The 17,250-nt window shown below is 29.1% G+C and overlaps 1 protein-coding gene across 2 annotated transcripts in view; it reads right to left on the bottom strand.

Moving 5' to 3' along the window:
- Positions 1 to 652: 652 nt before the first annotated feature.
- LOC127279894 (succinate--CoA ligase [ADP-forming] subunit beta, mitochondrial) overlaps positions 653 to 17,250 on the bottom strand; it is an 87,920-nt gene continuing 71,322 nt past the window's right edge. For both annotated transcript variants that reach the window (XM_051302550.1, XM_051302551.1), the window contains exons 4-7: positions 3,199 to 3,463; positions 2,809 to 3,113; positions 1,765 to 1,884; positions 653 to 1,474 (exon numbers count right to left, since the gene is read on the bottom strand). In XM_051302550.1, the coding sequence (XP_051158507.1) occupies positions 1,304 to 1,474; positions 1,765 to 1,884; positions 2,809 to 3,113; positions 3,199 to 3,463 (861 nt within the window). In that variant the 3' untranslated portion in view covers positions 653 to 1,303. The remainder of the gene's footprint in view (positions 1,475 to 1,764; positions 1,885 to 2,808; positions 3,114 to 3,198; positions 3,464 to 17,250) is intronic.

Genomic DNA, 17,250 nt, shown 5'->3' on the forward strand with positions numbered 1-17,250 from the left:
ATGGATTTCTTACAACGGAGATAGAAATGCTAGTGCGCATGCGTGACTCCCGTTCACGTGTCTAGTCATATATATATAGTCACGCATGCGCACTATCATTTCTATTTTCGTTGCAAGAAATCCATCCGAAAAGCGCATGGATTTCAAGCAAATTTCGCATTGAGTGGAGGGGAGTATTTACGACATGGACTTGAAGCAAATATAGTACATGTTCCAAACTTTTCTTGCATAGAAATCTACGACCCAATAAACACATGAATTTTGTGTAAAAAAAGCACGTCACAGGTGATGTGAATAATGAGTGACACAACCCATGTGAATATAGTATGATTTTTCTCTCCGTGTATGATTAAAATTAAGAATGATACAATTAAAGGAATAAAAGAGCATAGATTTGTTAAAGTGAATATATTAAAAACTCTGCTTGTAATTAAAATTTTGTACAGTTATTTAGTGCCAGGAAAGATATGAATTTACAAAAATAAATCATAAAGAATGCCCTATTTTTAATCTTAAATAAATTGTTTTCTGTGGGGAAAATTCTTTACTTTGTATTCATAAAATGAACTTACTTTGACAACATAAAATAAAAATTCGCTAAACTATTATTAAGAAAAATGTTTCACTGAAATGAAAACAAATAAAAACGAAGTAAAAATATATAAAATAATTTATGTACGTCTCAATATTTAACATAATGCAACAAATAGAAATTTCGAAGTGCAAATTAATAATTTAGAGAAAACGTTTACTGTTAAAAGTTGAGTCATCAGATTTACATTTGTTGTAGTTGACAGACACTCATTTTAGAGACGAAAAAGAAAGCATAGTTTTGATTTATTGATTTGCTTTACTAAATACGTTTTATGTCTAACAGTAACAAAGGACGCCGAAAATAATTTAATTTTTAATACTGAACTACTTTGTTTATACACTTAAAATAAACAATATATTGATACAAAACGTATTACCAATATAATGTGAATAAAATTCTTATTACTGAAGATCACTTACACAATTAGCTAATAAACAGTTTAATTCAACCTTCATGTATATTGCTGGCATTTTAATATTAAACGAATATTTGTATTTGACGAAGCTTGCTTTAACAAAAAAATTAAGCAAAAATGTATCATACAAACTTTTAGTACGTTCTCAAGTGTAACATAAACACTAGTGCATTTGAATAGTAGTTTTTCTTTTCTAAGTAATTGATACATTTTGTTCGGATTAATTGTCTAATTCAATAGGTTTATTTTAAACGTAGTAAAATGTAAATCACGTTTTACAATTGAATCTAGATTTATGAAATTGAATGTAATTCAAAATTAACGCCTACTTTTGCGGAAGCAGCTATTTTCACGATAGTTGATAATTTCACAGCTACTCTTGCAGCCTCATCAAGGTCATCAACTGGAACAATTTTTAGTCCAGCATTGGCTATGAGAGCTTTAGCTTCATCGACATTAGTTCCCTGTTAAATGGTAAATATTTTTAATGAAATATTTAATAATTCAAAGGTAGCATCACTCTAAAATTTTGAAAAATTTATAACATTGTTCGTTTTTTCAAAACAATACTTTTCGAAACCTAACCTTCTAACTCAACCCATTCTCAATTGACTTGAAATTTGAAAACAATATGGAACTAAATTATCTATTGATATTTTCATTAGCATTTATTATTTAAACAAATTCTAAAAGTATATTCTAGAGTGGTGTTATCCTTTAAACCAGAGCGTAAGATATAAAAATAAAAATATACCTGCAGTCTAACTACAACTGGAATTCTGAGATCAAGTTCTTTGGTCGCTGCAATAATACCTTCAGCAATAACATCACATCTCATGATTCCACCAAAGATATTAACTAAAAGAGCATCAACCTATTGAATTAAGAACAACAAAAGGTTATTAATCTTAATACCAGATTTTTAAAAGTGTTATTTTTTTTAAATGTGATTTTTTTAATAAAGTTTTAGTTTCTGAAGAGGAGGCTGTGCCGTTGAAACGTAAAAAGAGTAGTCTTTTATTCAATTCAAAAGTAAAGCAAGTGCACCAATTGTCAATGATTTAAAACAAGATCTGAAGTGAGAAATTAATTAAAAATTGTGCATCAACTAAAAAATTGACAGCACCAATTCTCGAGTCATTTCCTCAAAAAATGGAGATGTCATAAAATATGATAGCAGATACCGATGATTTGCTTTTAACAAAAATATTTGTATACAATCGAATCAATTTGTATAACACTATAAAAAGTAGTTGGAAATATTCTTAATTTGAGATTTTAAAATTATATTCCGGTCAACCGGAAATATTAAAAAAATTACGAATTGTGTTTTATGTACTGAATTATAATTAAAGCGACTACAGTAGAACCTACATACATCTGACTCGCATAAATCGGATCCCGCCTATAACGGATATTTTTTCCGATCTTTTGGATTTAAATATCCGATATATTTAAATATCCGGAGTCCCATTTTCTTCGGGTATTTTTTCTGGTCCCTTAAAATTCGATGTATGTTTGATTTATTGTAATTATTTTAGTACAGTTGAAAAGAATTTTGATTGAATAAGTATGCAGTTGGAAATATAAAGGTTATTCAGAAATTATTCTTGTTTTTAAATTATTTACAATATACTATATACATATATTAAGAAGAAAATTATAAACCTCAACAATTGGGTACCCTCGGTAATTGGTGCACTTACCTTATAGAGTGGCTGAAAATGCCTTTTTAAACAACTATATTGTACGTCGAAATGTAACGTCATTAAACTATTCTTATTTTTTTAGTTCTTACTCTCGGATCTGATGTGATTATTTTAAACGCTTCTTTAACAGCAGAAGCTGTTGCGCCACCACCAACATCTAAGAAATTTGCAGGTTCTCCTCCATGCAGTTTTATGATGTCCATAGTAGCCATAGCTAGCCCGGCTCCATTAACCATACAACCAATGTTACCATCTAGTGCAATGTAATTCAAATCAAATTTTGCTGCTTCAACTTCTTTAGGGTCCTCTTGAGACCAATCTCGTAAACCGAATAGATTTTTTTGTCTAAATTCAGCATTATCGTCAAATCTACACTTGCAATCCAAAGCAAAATCTGAAATCAGCACAAGAATAAAATGTCATATATAACCATAAATTTATCAATTTTTACATCAATAAATAAAGAATCATTTTATTACATTCTCCATTGATATCTTCTGCGAGAGGATTAACTTCAAGTAAAAGAGCATCTTTTTTAAGAAACATTTCATAAAGGTTCATTATCATCTTAGAAATTGAATCCTTAACATTATCAAGGCCTAATTTAGTAACAATTTTATCTGCTTGTTCTTTTGTAATTCCCTTTTCTATATCAATAGGTTCATACATTATGGCGTCCGGGTTTGTGGCAGCAACTTCCTCGATATTAACTCCTCCTTGACTTGATGCAATTATAACTGGACCCTATTATCATACAGTAAAATTAAAATCTTTTAAGTGAATTGGTAAGCAAAGAATCGAGATTTAATCCGAGCCATGCGAATTCTTGTGAAGTTAATCGAATTTTCACAATTTGCACATCTCTATTTAATTTCAAATTTCGCTTATGAGATATTCCAGTTAAGATTAAAGAATATTTTTAGAATTATAAATATTTTTCTGATTAGTTTTAAAATTATTTATTAAAACAATCAACTTTATTAACGTTCTTTAATTTCTAAATTTATAAAATTTCGCAAATACATTATTTTTTATTAAAAAAAAATGTTTCATCAAGATAAGAATAAAATTCGTCAAATATTCCTCCTGTAATCGACATTTTATGAGAGTTATTGTTAAATAGGGTCAGTTGGGGTAAATCGAAACAGTAGTTATTTCAGTTAAATAAAAAAATTTTTAAATAAATACGGCCTTAAACCTTGAACCTTAGATCACCCACAACAGGTTCTAAGTATTCTCCCATTTTCCGTTTGTCAATTAGCAGCAGTCGAGGGGGAATTTACTCTGGTAGTCAAGTGTACACTTGCCTGTTAATACTCGGTAATACCTGTAATATCTGTAATATTTTGTAATGTCTTGTAATAATAAGTATTATTGTGTAATATCATTTAATACTGTGTAATACTTGTAATATTGTGGTATTATGGTGTAATACCTTAAAAAATTTAAAGAAAATCAAAACAAAAAATGTTAAAAGAAGTAAACATTTTAAACACTAATTCAAATGTAGCGCGGGAGTTGATGCTGAAGTATAACAACTTTGCCATAGGTGGCGGTATCGAATGTTTACAGAATCGAATCAGAAGATGGTTCTTTAGTAATTGGCCGAATTTTAGCTTTTAGCTACCTTACTGGAATAAGTAGAAAAAATCGAGTACAGTAAGATATCTGCTTCTGTAATTATACCGAAACAAAATGCACGAGGCTTAGGTAGTTTGTGTTCGTGGTTTAAGATAGCAAAAAACCAAATATTAAACGTTATAAACATGGATGCTCACGGATATTATAATATAGAAAATTATATTTGTTCAGTTCCTCGTCCAAAAATAAAAACAAATAAGTTATATTTATCGTGTTCTTTAAAAGAAATTTCAAAACATTTGAAATAATAGTTATTTACGTTTTAAAAAAGAGAAATTTATTATTTTTTTTTATAAGTAGGGTAAATGCACTAATTGCGGCGCGATTCGAGTCAAAACACCTTTGATCAATTTAAGACTTATTAAACTCAAAGGTTATGTTATTTAGATGTTAAAAAGTGTTTAACTTTATAAAAATCGATTATTTAAACAAATATGAGAAATTAAAAATAATACCGTAATTTTCTATTGCGGCGCGTTTGTATATCAATTTCGGAGACCAAAATTACGTGTATTTTGAAAATACTTTACCCGACGAAATTAGAGCCAATGGAAACATTAAACAAGGAGGGGGTCCTTTATGTTTATTTCATAAACATGTTGCTTCCTCATTGAGTGAAGCAAAAAATTTTCTTCCTCGTGGAGGAAGCTATATAAATTTCTCCGATCCAATTGATTGATTTAAAAAATTTTGAGTTGAAAACTTTTTCAAATCAATTAAATTTTTTGAAAAATTAAGAAAATTTTAATTCATTTTGGGTGTAACATATACTTTATATATACGAATCGATTCGTTTCAATGCAAGGAATACAATTATTTTATGTATTAACTTGAATTTACAAAAACACAAAATTTTTTAGTTTCAATATAAATTTTCGATTTTTATTAATTCTTAAAATTTAAATCAAATCTATACTTTATATATATCAACCAATTCGTTTCAATGCAGAGAATAAAATTATTTTATATAAGTATAAACATGAATTTAAGAAGCATCCCTACCGAAAGAGTGGTACTGGAATGGTACTGAATTGGACTTGGCTTGAGTTCCACTTCAGTACCACTACCTGATAACCCATAAGAAGACATTTTTAAAGTACTTTAACAATAGTTTTAAAGGTATATAAGATCAACAAACCGTCTCTCACGATATACGTGTAAAACAGCAAAAAAAAAACATAATAGTTTGTAGAAAATTTCTGTTAAGTTTGGAAATTATATTGCAATCCCTCCTTGAACAATAGACATTCAGATTCGTTAATATTTCCAGATTATGAATATCTAAAATTTATCATAAAATAATTACATTTAAAAAAGTTATAATTTATCTCGTATACCTTAAGTTTGATAAAAAAATGGACATCATTTTTGAATTTAGCTGACAAAGGAAATATCATATGCATAATAATGTATGAAAATAATATAAATCCATGAAAAACAAATATAATATTGAAATAAATATAAAGTTTTAGTTTAAACATATTGAAAAAGCTAGTCGCTTTTCACTTTTATGAGGGTATTAACGGTAACTCGACCCTTTTCATAGGTAAATTTCCCAGTTCCATTTCAGTACCAAAATGCACCAAATTAGTACTGAGTTGGTACTGAGATCTCAGTTCCAATTTCCCAGTACCAATCCAGTACCACCCTTCGGGTAGGGATAACATTTTTTAGCTAAAATGTGAATTTCTGATTTTTTAACTTACATTAATTCTATTAATTTCAATTAAATCTATAATTTATATATACCAATCGATTCGCCTTGACGTAAGGAAGACGATTATATTATATTTATTACCTTAAATTTTTCTAATTAAAATTTTTTTGAATTAAAAAAAATTTGGAAAAGACGATTTTTGGGGGTATTTTTAAAAATCCTCTCGTCATTTTTGAGAGATAAATGTGATAAATAAGCAAACTAAATTTTACCCAAATCCATTAAAACCACTTAAAGATATCGTGTTCACAAAAATGATCCACACACACATACATACATCCGGACAATTGATCAGGATCTCATATAACATGTTTCTATATAGAGGAAAATTTGTTTTCACCATTTCTACGCGGAGAGAAAAATCATACTATATTCACAAGAGTCACTGTTGTTTTTTTCACATAACACTATTTCATGTAAAAATCGTTTATCACGCAAGATATTTTTTCATGAAATCTTGTGTTTATTACGTGAATAAACGTTGTGTAAAATTATAAAGACATGTATACTAATTCTGATTGATCTGTAAACCATAAACGCTTAAGAAATATGATAAAATTGCCTTCCTTCTCTCTATATAAAATTTGCTTGAAATCTATGCGCTTTTCGGATGGATTTCTTACAAATGGGACTGGACCCTTCGACCGACACGTGAACGGAAGTTACGCATGCGCACTATCATTTCTATCTCCGTTGCAAGAAATCCATCCGAAAAGCGCATGGATTTCAAGCAAATTTCGCATTGGGTGTTTTCGGCATTCACTCAGAGTTAACTCTAGAGTTAACAGTGGTGCTCAATGATATTATCTTTGAAAATTTATTTACCTAAATAAAATAATTGATTTTCTATTTTCATCACCCTGAGTTTGAAGTTAGTTGTTCTTGTTTGCTTACTTTTTTTTAATTTATACGTATTTTTTGTTTTTCATTTAAAAATGGAACATATTTTTGCTACCCATAAACGTGTTATTTTTTTAAAGTTTATAATTTTCAAATTTTTCATTATTTCCCTAACTTTAATTAATCTGAATTGTTTTAGAAACTAGATTATTTATTTTAATTAAAGTTGTTTTTTATAAATAAAAAGTTAAAATAATTTTTAATAAAAATAAATTATTATGTTTCAATTTACACTTTTCAAAACAAACAATCCGTTCACAAATTTTGTAAAGGTTAGGACTGACCCTTTTTCTTTACTCTCGCAAGAAAACAGAGTTAACTCTGGGTCATCTAATAATAAATTTTTGGGGACTTTTATGAAATCTAAAAACAAAAAATTTTATTTTAACATTACATTACTAGAATAAAAGGCCCGTTTCACATGTTGTTACAATTGCAAACCCTGCGCCAATCAAAATGAATCGTCTATGCCAAATTGCCAATCAACAACGTTCACAACCAACAGACGAACTGAAAATCAAAATTTACATTTGAGCACCACTGCTAACTCTAGAGTTAACTCTGAGTGAATGCCGAAAACACCCATTGAGTGGAGGAGAGTATTTACGACATGGACTTGAAGCAAATATAGTACATGTTCCAAACTTTTCTTGCATAGAAATCTACGACCCTATAAACTTATGAATTTTGTCTAAAAAAAGCACGTCACGGGTGATGTGAATAATGAGTGACACAACCCATGTGAATATAGTATGATTTTTCTCTCCGTGTAAAAATTTTATAAACGAAAGGACTACAAAGCCTCCTCCACGAGGAAGAAAAATGTTTCAATTACGGCAAGGGAAAAAATTTGATCTCAAATAATTTACTTAATAATTGTTTAAATATGCATCTTCATTAGTAATTGTATCAAAAAAAGATTAAAATAATTTTTTTTAATCATTTTGCAACAGTTTATATTAAATATAATAGTAATAATAGTCATTTTTTATGAACGCGCCGTAATTGATGCACTTACCCTAATATGTAAAAATATTTAATTATTTATTTCTCTATTTCTTATTTTAAAGTTTTGCTCTCAAATAATAATTTTATTGAAAGTTCTACGTATGAGAAAGTGCTATTTGACGTGTAATATTTTTTGTAATAAAGGGTAATACTCAGTAATACATGTGTAATACAGTAATATTTTGGTAGTAGTATGTAATACTTGTAAAAAGTGTAATCATAAGGTAATAATGGTAATATGTGTAGTTGTTGTAAAGTGTATACAATTTTTACTAGTGAATTCCCCCTCGGCAGCAGTATAAACAAAGATATTTCCTATTGCATAAAAAATTGAAAATCAAAGATTATTTGACTTGCATAAAAAATTGAAAATCAAAGATTATTTGACTCGCATTTGAAAAAAATAAACTAAAAATTCATATTATTATTTATAATTATCTTTTATTAATACTACAACAAAAATTAACTTTGATTTTTTCATTTTGCAGAATTCAATTAAAAACAGAAATTCAAACAATACACCCAGACAGCACCGTTTTTCGCAGGGAGTTCGCGGGGAGTTCCCCGTGTTAAGTTCGTGTTAAGTATAAGTTCGGAAACTAAGTTGGGGAGCTTCCGGGGGAGTTCAGGCGAGCTCTATATGTCCTCGGTTTTATAAATCGCGGTGCGAAGTTCAGGATAGTTATCCGATTAAGTTTGCCGAAAAATTGTGGATAAAAGTTTAGGAAATATTAAATTTTGAGTTTTACAGAAATTTACTTTGTGAATTTCTTTAAAACTATCTCCGGAAAGTACTCTAAAGATATATAGACAAATTTCCTGTAAAATTAAAATGCAAGTTTTCAGTGAATTTTATAAGGTAAGTTTATTATAAATGTTTTATAATATTTATTAAATAAAAGTAAAATTAAAAAAATTTATTTTTCCCTTATTGCGCTTTATTTTATTTTTCCCCAACATTAACGGCGCAATTTTCGGAAATAAATTTGGAGGAGCTGGGGATTGAACCCGGACGCGCAACACAACAGCCAAGAACCCTAACTACTAACCTAACCAACGACCTGAAGGTGGGTAACTTTCGGGTCTTTATAAGCTGCAAGCCTTGTCGTCATCAGTTGACACGAATGGCGGGAAAATTTAAAAATGTTTTCAACGAAATATTTTTAAATTCTATTATTAAATTAGTGTCATAATTAAAAGGGCATTGAAATAATATTGCAATGTTAATATTAATATTATTTGTGAAACTAGCAGCTATATAAAACGATTTAAGGTAATTCTTTAAAAATGAAATTTATTAAATACTGAATCTCGTTATAAAAAATTCTGGACTTGTCAAATTTTTATTAAATTATTATTCAATTAAAAGTAACATAATTAGAAAAACTTTTTGAACATTTATCAACGTATGTTTATGGCTTTTATCATTAATTAATACATTATTTTTCATGTGCGGTATTAAAGCTTCAAAACTAAGGACAATTTGATCTTTAAACCAATTTATTTAGTGTTGCTAAAAAAAAGTGACTTTTTTTCATTATTTATTGTTGTATTTTCTAAATAAATAATTGTTTTTATTTAAAAAGTAATTATTTTGGACCTTTATATTAATAAATATTATAAAAAAAATGTTTAATTTAATTTGGAAAGGTTACTCCGAAAAGTGCTAAAGAACTCATGGAATGGCATATATATAAATATATATATATATATATATACTAGGGGGGCTCCGCCCCCCTGCGCGCTTCGCGCGCCAACCCCCTGTTTTAATCATTTTTTTTTAAATTTTCCATTGATCTTATTTTTCCAAATGAACCACCTATTTCAAAGAATTATTATTACAAATTCATTGAAATCTGAATAAATATTATTAAAATTAAAACTATTAAATTTTAATTAATAAATTAATTAAATTAATAACAAATAAATAATTAAATAAATTAAAATCGACATTAAGAAATTATTTTTAAAAATAATTTCAATGAAATTATTTTCATTTTTTCATTTTATTGCCTAAAACCCAATAAATTCTTAAAAAGTCTTGAAACGAACATAACCTTTAAATTCAAGTCATTTTTGGCGGGAACTCCACCTCCACTTGCGGCTATATTAAAAGTCTTGAAATTTTCATAACCTCAAAATTTATGTCATTTTTGGCGGGAAATACGGAGACAGATGAAGTAAGGGGGAAGGACTTGCGGGTATATTCAGAGACTTGAAGCGAACATAACCTCAAAATTTAGGACATTTTGGCGGAGGAGGGGAAATGAGAGAAAGGAGGGGGGACTTGCGGCTATATTCAGAGCCTCGAAACGAACATAACCTCAAAATTTAGGTCATTTCTGGCGGGGGAGAGGAGGGGACTTGCGGCTATATTCAGAGACTTGAAGCGAACATAACCTCAAAATTTAGGCCATTTTGGCGGAGGAGGGGAAATGAGAGAAAGGAGGGGGGACTTGCGGCTATATTCAGAGCCTCGAAACGAACATAACCTCAAAATTTAGGTCATTTCTGGCGGGGGAGAGGAGGGGACTTGCGGCTATATTCAGAGACTTGAAGCGAACATAACCTCAAAATTTAGGCCATTTTGGCGGAGGAGGGGAAATGAGAGAAAGGAGGGGGGACTTGCGGCTATATTCAGAGCCTCGAAACGAACATAACCTCAAAATTTAGGTCATTTCTGGCGGGGGAGAGGAGGGGACTTGCGGCTATATTCAGAGACTTGAAGCGAACATAACCTCAAAATTTAGGCCATTTTGGCGGAGGAGGGGAAATGAGAGACAGGAGGGGGGACTTCGGCTATATTCAGAGCCTTGAAACGAACATAACCTCAAAATTTAGGTTATTTCTGGCGGGGGAGAAGAGGGGACTTGCGGCTATATTCAGAGACTTGAAACGAACATAACCTTAAAATTTAGGCCATTTTGGCGGAGGAGGGGAAATGAGAGGAGGGAGGGGGGACTTGCGGCTATATTCAGAGCCTCGAAACGAACATAACCTCAAAATTAGGTCATTTCTGGCGGGGGAGGGGAAAGGAGGGGGGACTCCCCCCTCCTAGGTCAAAATTTGCTGAAACAGCGGCGGCGGCGAAATCTTTTTATAATATAGAAAGATATAGGGTGTCCCAGTCATGGGTGTAAATATTAAAGGTACATATTCTACAGAAAAAATAAGACAAAAAGTCTTCTACAGTTTTTCAAAAGTTTCTATAGTTTTTGCGTAAATTGCAATTGAAAATTTGAAAATTACGCTTGGTGATTGGTCGCGCGAGCTCAGTGGGCCGGTGGGCGGGGAATAGCGCGCCAGAACTTTCCTGATTTTCCAGGCGTCAAGAAGACGGGAGAGTTGCAATTGATAGGAGAGTCAAGTAATGGGGTGGGGATGAAGTAGAAATAGAAGACCGCTTGGGCAGCATCTCGTAATCTAGCCTGCGCTTAGTGGAATTTTAGAAATTTCGTGCAACATGTGACACGTGCAATTTACAAGTGTATATAAACTGAGTTTAAAATTTCACAATAACATTCTACAACACTTCAAATGTATTTTCACTGTTGTGAAACATTTTCAAAAATGTTTATTTTTCATGGGGGGATCGATTCCGAGATTTTTACAACAGATAGAGACATAAAATAAAAAACATTTTCTTCGTTAGATATTGGAAAATGTATTTTTCCCTTTTTTCTGTAACAGAAATTCTGAATAAAAACATGTGTTTTTTCAAGTTTTGGGAAAAATATCTAACGAAGAAAATGTTTTTTATTTTATGTCTCTATCCGTTGTAAAAATCTCGGAATCGATCCCCCCATGAAAAATGAACATTTTTGAAAATGTTGTACATCGTCGCCATCATGGACTACAAGTGAAAAAAATTTTTTTCATATTCTTTAATAAGTTATTTATAACATGTAAACAGAAATTTCTAAATAAATGTCATGGTTTTTTTAGAAATACATCGTAAAAAAGCCTTCTTTTCCCATCTAGAACTGGAATGTGCACTTAATATTTTACACCAAGAAAAAAAATTTCTTTGACAAATTTTTCTTTGATTAAAAAAAATTTATTTGTTTCAAACAAATTATCTTTGATTCAAAAAAAATTATCTTCGTTTTAAAGAAATTTGTTATTTAATTCAAATAAATGTTTCTTTGAGCCTATATCAATGTTAGAATTTCTTCGATTTAATGCACAAATTTCTTTCATTCAGAGAAAAATTTCTTTGAAACTATGAAGCTTTTTTTGTATTAAAGAAAATTTTATATTGAATGAAAGAAAACATGTCAAAGAAACCAATCCAAGAAATCTATTCTCTGGGTGTATGATGATAAATATTAGAGATCGAGAATATCACGATACCTTAAGCATAATTAAAAAATATATATCAACAAATAATACTGAAATGCTTAGCATCTTTAAAGGTACAAGGATGTAAATAGTGATTTTAGCCACTAGTTTAAATCAGAAATTATGGGAAATGTATCCTCTTCTTCAAGAACAGGTACAAAATTTTGCTCTGTTTCATCATTTTCTGCAGAACATTCTATTATAGGTACCAGTAAATCAGGCGTCGGTGAATTAGAACTCACTGAATCCACTTCGTATAATGCCTCATTTTTCCGCTTCGCAATTATTTTTTTTACTTTTTGCTTAGGAATTAGTTTAAACTCATTGTGCATAAATTGGGCGTGGGAAAGCTTTTGATTTTTAGAAGCAAAGTAAAGTCATTCTGACGTTACTAAATGAAAGTTGATAAAGTTCTGCATCCAACGAGCCCTATATGAAGTACTTTATATTAGTGGATTGTTAATAACATTGTCTAACATTGCAATTGTTTATAAAAATTCCTCTAATCCAAAATAGTTCATATATGGCTCGTTGGATGCGGAATTACATCAGCATTCAATTGGTAGTTTTAGAATTGCAATAACTTTATTTATTTGTGAAATAATAATTGAAAATAACAAAAAAGGACATCGCAATATTTTTTGTCGTGAAAATACACAATTTAAGCTTTCAAAACATAAATAAAAAAAAGACCGAACTTAAAAAAAGTCAAAAAATTTTTTGATTTCTGAAAAAGGGTCAAATTTTGAATTATTTGAAATTTTTTTTGCATAATTCGAAAGAGCAGGAAAAAACATTTCGAAAATATACAGGTCAATTTTTTTTTCATCTTTCTGTTTAAAAGTTACAAGTCTTCAAAAATTCACTGTTTAAATTTTAAAAAAAAATTCAACCCCCTCTCTCTCCGACAGTTTTTGAAAAAACCTAACAATACTTCGTGGTTAAAGTACTCACCCCTAAGGCCCGGCGCACATTAGCCGATTTGTGTCGACCGACAAAAAGTCGGCCGATTTTCTGTCGGCGAAGCTGGCAACGCACACTAGACGATTTTTGTCGGCCGACCTGTAGTTAAGCGTGTACATTCAATTACGTATATTAATTTTAATTTATTAAGTAATTAATTAACAAATTAAATAATAGTTATATATGATAACTTACTCTCTAAATCTGAATAAGTCATATTTTACTGATTAGCAGTAGAAATCTACTAATTGCCATAGCCAGAATTGAGCAACTGACAATTAGTAGAAATTTACTGATTCAATAAGTAAAATATCAATTACTGATTGAATCAGTAATATAAATATATGACGGCGGCCACAAAATCTACTGATTTAATAGTTAATTTTAAAGGTTATGTAATATACAAATTACTGATTTACATAAGTTATTTTCTATTGCTTGAATATTCACTAATTATATTAGTAAATTTCAAGATATAACTGAAACTTCAGTTAAAATGAAAAGTACTGACTGAATTAGTAAAATTTCTACTGATTCAGATTTAAAGAGTATCGTGAGTAACAATTTTACTAATAATTAGTTATTTTTAACTAATTCAAATTTAGAGAGTAAATTTTATTTTCAATATTTTTATTTATTAATTAATCACCAAATTAATTGACAGTTATTTAATAATAACTATTATTATTATTATTATCATACATCATATATATATATATATATATATATATATATATATATATATATATAGCTATTAATTAATTCTATTATTACTTATATAACCATAATTTTTAAATTATTTTATTAATAAAATCAACTTGATATAAATTAATATTATTGTTTAAATATAATCCAATTTAAAAAGGATTATTATTAAACTATAATTGTTATAGTTTATAAGTAAATCGCATAAGTACGTTCAGTTAAAGAAAATGAATCCCGGTACAGAGAAAATCTACCTGAAACCTAGATAAACGGCCGACAAATTGTCGGCTAGTGTGCGCTCATACATTGGTTTCCATAAGCGACTGCTTCGCCGACAGTCGGTTGTCGAGTCGATTTCGCCGACAGCACGCCGACACTTTTGTCGTGTCGGTGGAAAATCGTCTAGTGTGCGCTCGCCTATGCTTTTCTTCAGTCGACGGGGGCAATTTTGTCGACCGACTTTTTGTCGGTCGACACAAATCGGCTAGTGTGCGCCGGGCCTAAGGCTAAACTATGTGCAAGTTACAGCCCGATCCGATCAACTTTTTTTCACTAAGTACGCTACAGAAATTTTACCCTATATCAAGATTCGCGGTAGAGAATCGACTCCAAGTAAAAAAAAAATTTTCCGGGAATATATTTTCTTAAAATATTGGCATTTTTCGACCAAAATTGGATATCTCGAAAAGGTCTTTACCGATTTCGTTCAAACCTTTTTTGCCGGGTAAAAAATGTAAAAAAAATAATTTCTGTGGTGAAAATGGGAGGATTCCTAAAGAATTATGAAAATTAGGCTTAAAAAACTGAAAAATTTATGATTTTTAGCCACGCCTGTAGCCTATACAGTTTAAAAGATTTGCATGAAACTTACAAACAATATTAGGTTATAATCTCGATATACATTTCAGGAAATTTCAATGCACTTAAAAATTTTTTCAATTTTTTATGAAAAATTTTTTTTTGCTTGATTCGTAGGTAGACTTGGGTCTCATAATTCATTACCGATTTCCATAAAACTTACCAATAATATCAATTATGTTAAAATCTCGATATGTAATTGTGGATATTTAAAAACACTCAAAAAAATTTTTAATTTTAATTTTTTTATAATAAAAAATCTATTTTTTGTTATTAGACACATTTGGAGTCCATAATTCTTGACCGATTCGCATGAAGCTTACCAATACTATCAGTTCGGTTAAAATCTCGATATATAATTGTGGATATTTGAATAGAGTCAAAAAATTTTGAAATTATGCTTCCTCGTGAAGGAACATTTGTAGTTCTTTCGTTTATAAAATTTTTAAAAATGGTGAAAACAAATTTTCCTCTATATAGAAACATGTTACAAGAGATCCTGCTCAATTGTCCGGATGTATGTATGTGTGTGTGGATCTTTTTTGTGAACACGATATTTTTAAAAGGTTTTATTGGATTTGGGTAAAATTTTGTAGGCTTATTTATAACATTAATCTCTCAAAAATGACAAAAGGATTTTTAAAAATACCCCAAAAAAAATTTTATCGTCTTTTTTCAAAAAATTTTTTTTAACTTTTATGGGGCTGACGAGGTACCCGGGTACCTTCTGCATTTTCAAATTGTTTTTTTTCGTAATTTTTAAAATCGTACCGACCTAAGGTTCTTTGAAATCTTAAATTTATCCATATAAACTGTTTTAATATTATTTATAATGTACCTTTTTTATTTTGTAATTCGGAAATAGTAAAAAAAGTTTCTTCACCCTTAAAAGGCGGACAAGGTACCCGGGTACCTCTGTACATTTTATGCAGATAAATGTAGAAATTTCTTTTAAAAAAATATGAAAAATTACATTAAACAATTTTTATAAATTTTTATAGTAATGCACATAATTTGTTTTATAAAATATGTAATTTAGTTACTATAGTTAAATAATAATATTCATAAAAAATCGTCAGTTTTTAACAAATATTATATATACGGATACTATTCAATGAAAGATCAATGTTATTGTGAATATATACAAAATACTTAGGTAATATGTAATGGACAGTTTTCTAATAATCAACTAAAAATGATAATTTTTTATTAGCAAAAAAAAATCTTATTTAAAGATGAGTCTTAAAATCAGTGCTAGTAGTTGTAATAGAAATTGCATTGCGTAAATTTAGCAAAGTTGCCTTAAAAATGTTGCATCTTAAGGGGGGCGCACACTTTATAGAAAGTCAAAAAGTGTGTAAATTTCAGGAATTTTTTTCTCAAACGCATTGAAATAAATTGATACGAGTTTTTGTGGATGTTTTCTTATATATTTAAACCTTCGAAATATAATTTTTTTATTGAAAAAAAATAAAATTTAATAATAAAATAAACGTCATATACTCGCTGCTGAAATTTTCTCATTGCGTTCAATCTAGGGTCCACAATTCTTATCAAAAACAAAAAAACAAAATTTTTGCTTCAATCGTACATTAGTGCCTTCTGTATGAATAAATTTTTTTTTTAGTCGAATTTAACGTTTTGGTTTAAGAAAAAGTTAAGTTTTTTTTTGACGAAAATTAAAATTTTTTTTTAAAGTCATGTAAAATTTTTAATGTTCACATTCTATCGAAATCTTTTAATTCATATTATAAAAGATAATAGTGTACGATCGAAAAAAAATTTTTGTTTTTGATAAGAATTGTGGACCCTAGATTGGGAAAATGCAATTAAAAAATTTCAGCAGCAAGGAGTTATATATATATATATATATATATATATATATATATATATATGACATTTTTTTTAATATTAAATTATATTTTTTTAATGAAAAAATTTTTACTTTTACATACCTTTTACATAAAGGTTAATTTTAAAAAATTTTAAATAGAAAAATTTAAGGTGATATATAATAAAATCGTCTTCCTTACGTCAAGACGAATCGATTGGTATATAAATAAAGTATAGATTTGATTTAAATTTTAAGAATTAATGGAAATTGAAAAATCAAGAATTCATATTTTAGCTAAAAATTTTGTGTTTATTTAAATTTAAGTTAATACATAAAATAATTGTATTCCTTGCATTGAAACGAATCGATTCGTAACATTTAGAGTATATGTTTTGTATACTATTGTATATCATTTTGTTTTCTTTACTAACTTATTAAAATGTTATACGCGGGACCTGATCCGACTGTTTAAATCTGAAATTCATAAAAATATAGATCCGATAGATACATGCTTCTTAGCTGATTCATCACTGAATCATGACATTAAATGATACTTACAAAAAG

Source organism: Leptopilina boulardi, unplaced genomic scaffold, assembly GCF_019393585.1.
Source record: "Leptopilina boulardi isolate dan_hultmark-lab unplaced genomic scaffold, ZJU_Lbou_2.1 LbouV2_224, whole genome shotgun sequence".
Classification (NCBI taxonomy): Eukaryota; Metazoa; Arthropoda; class Insecta; order Hymenoptera; family Figitidae; genus Leptopilina; species Leptopilina boulardi.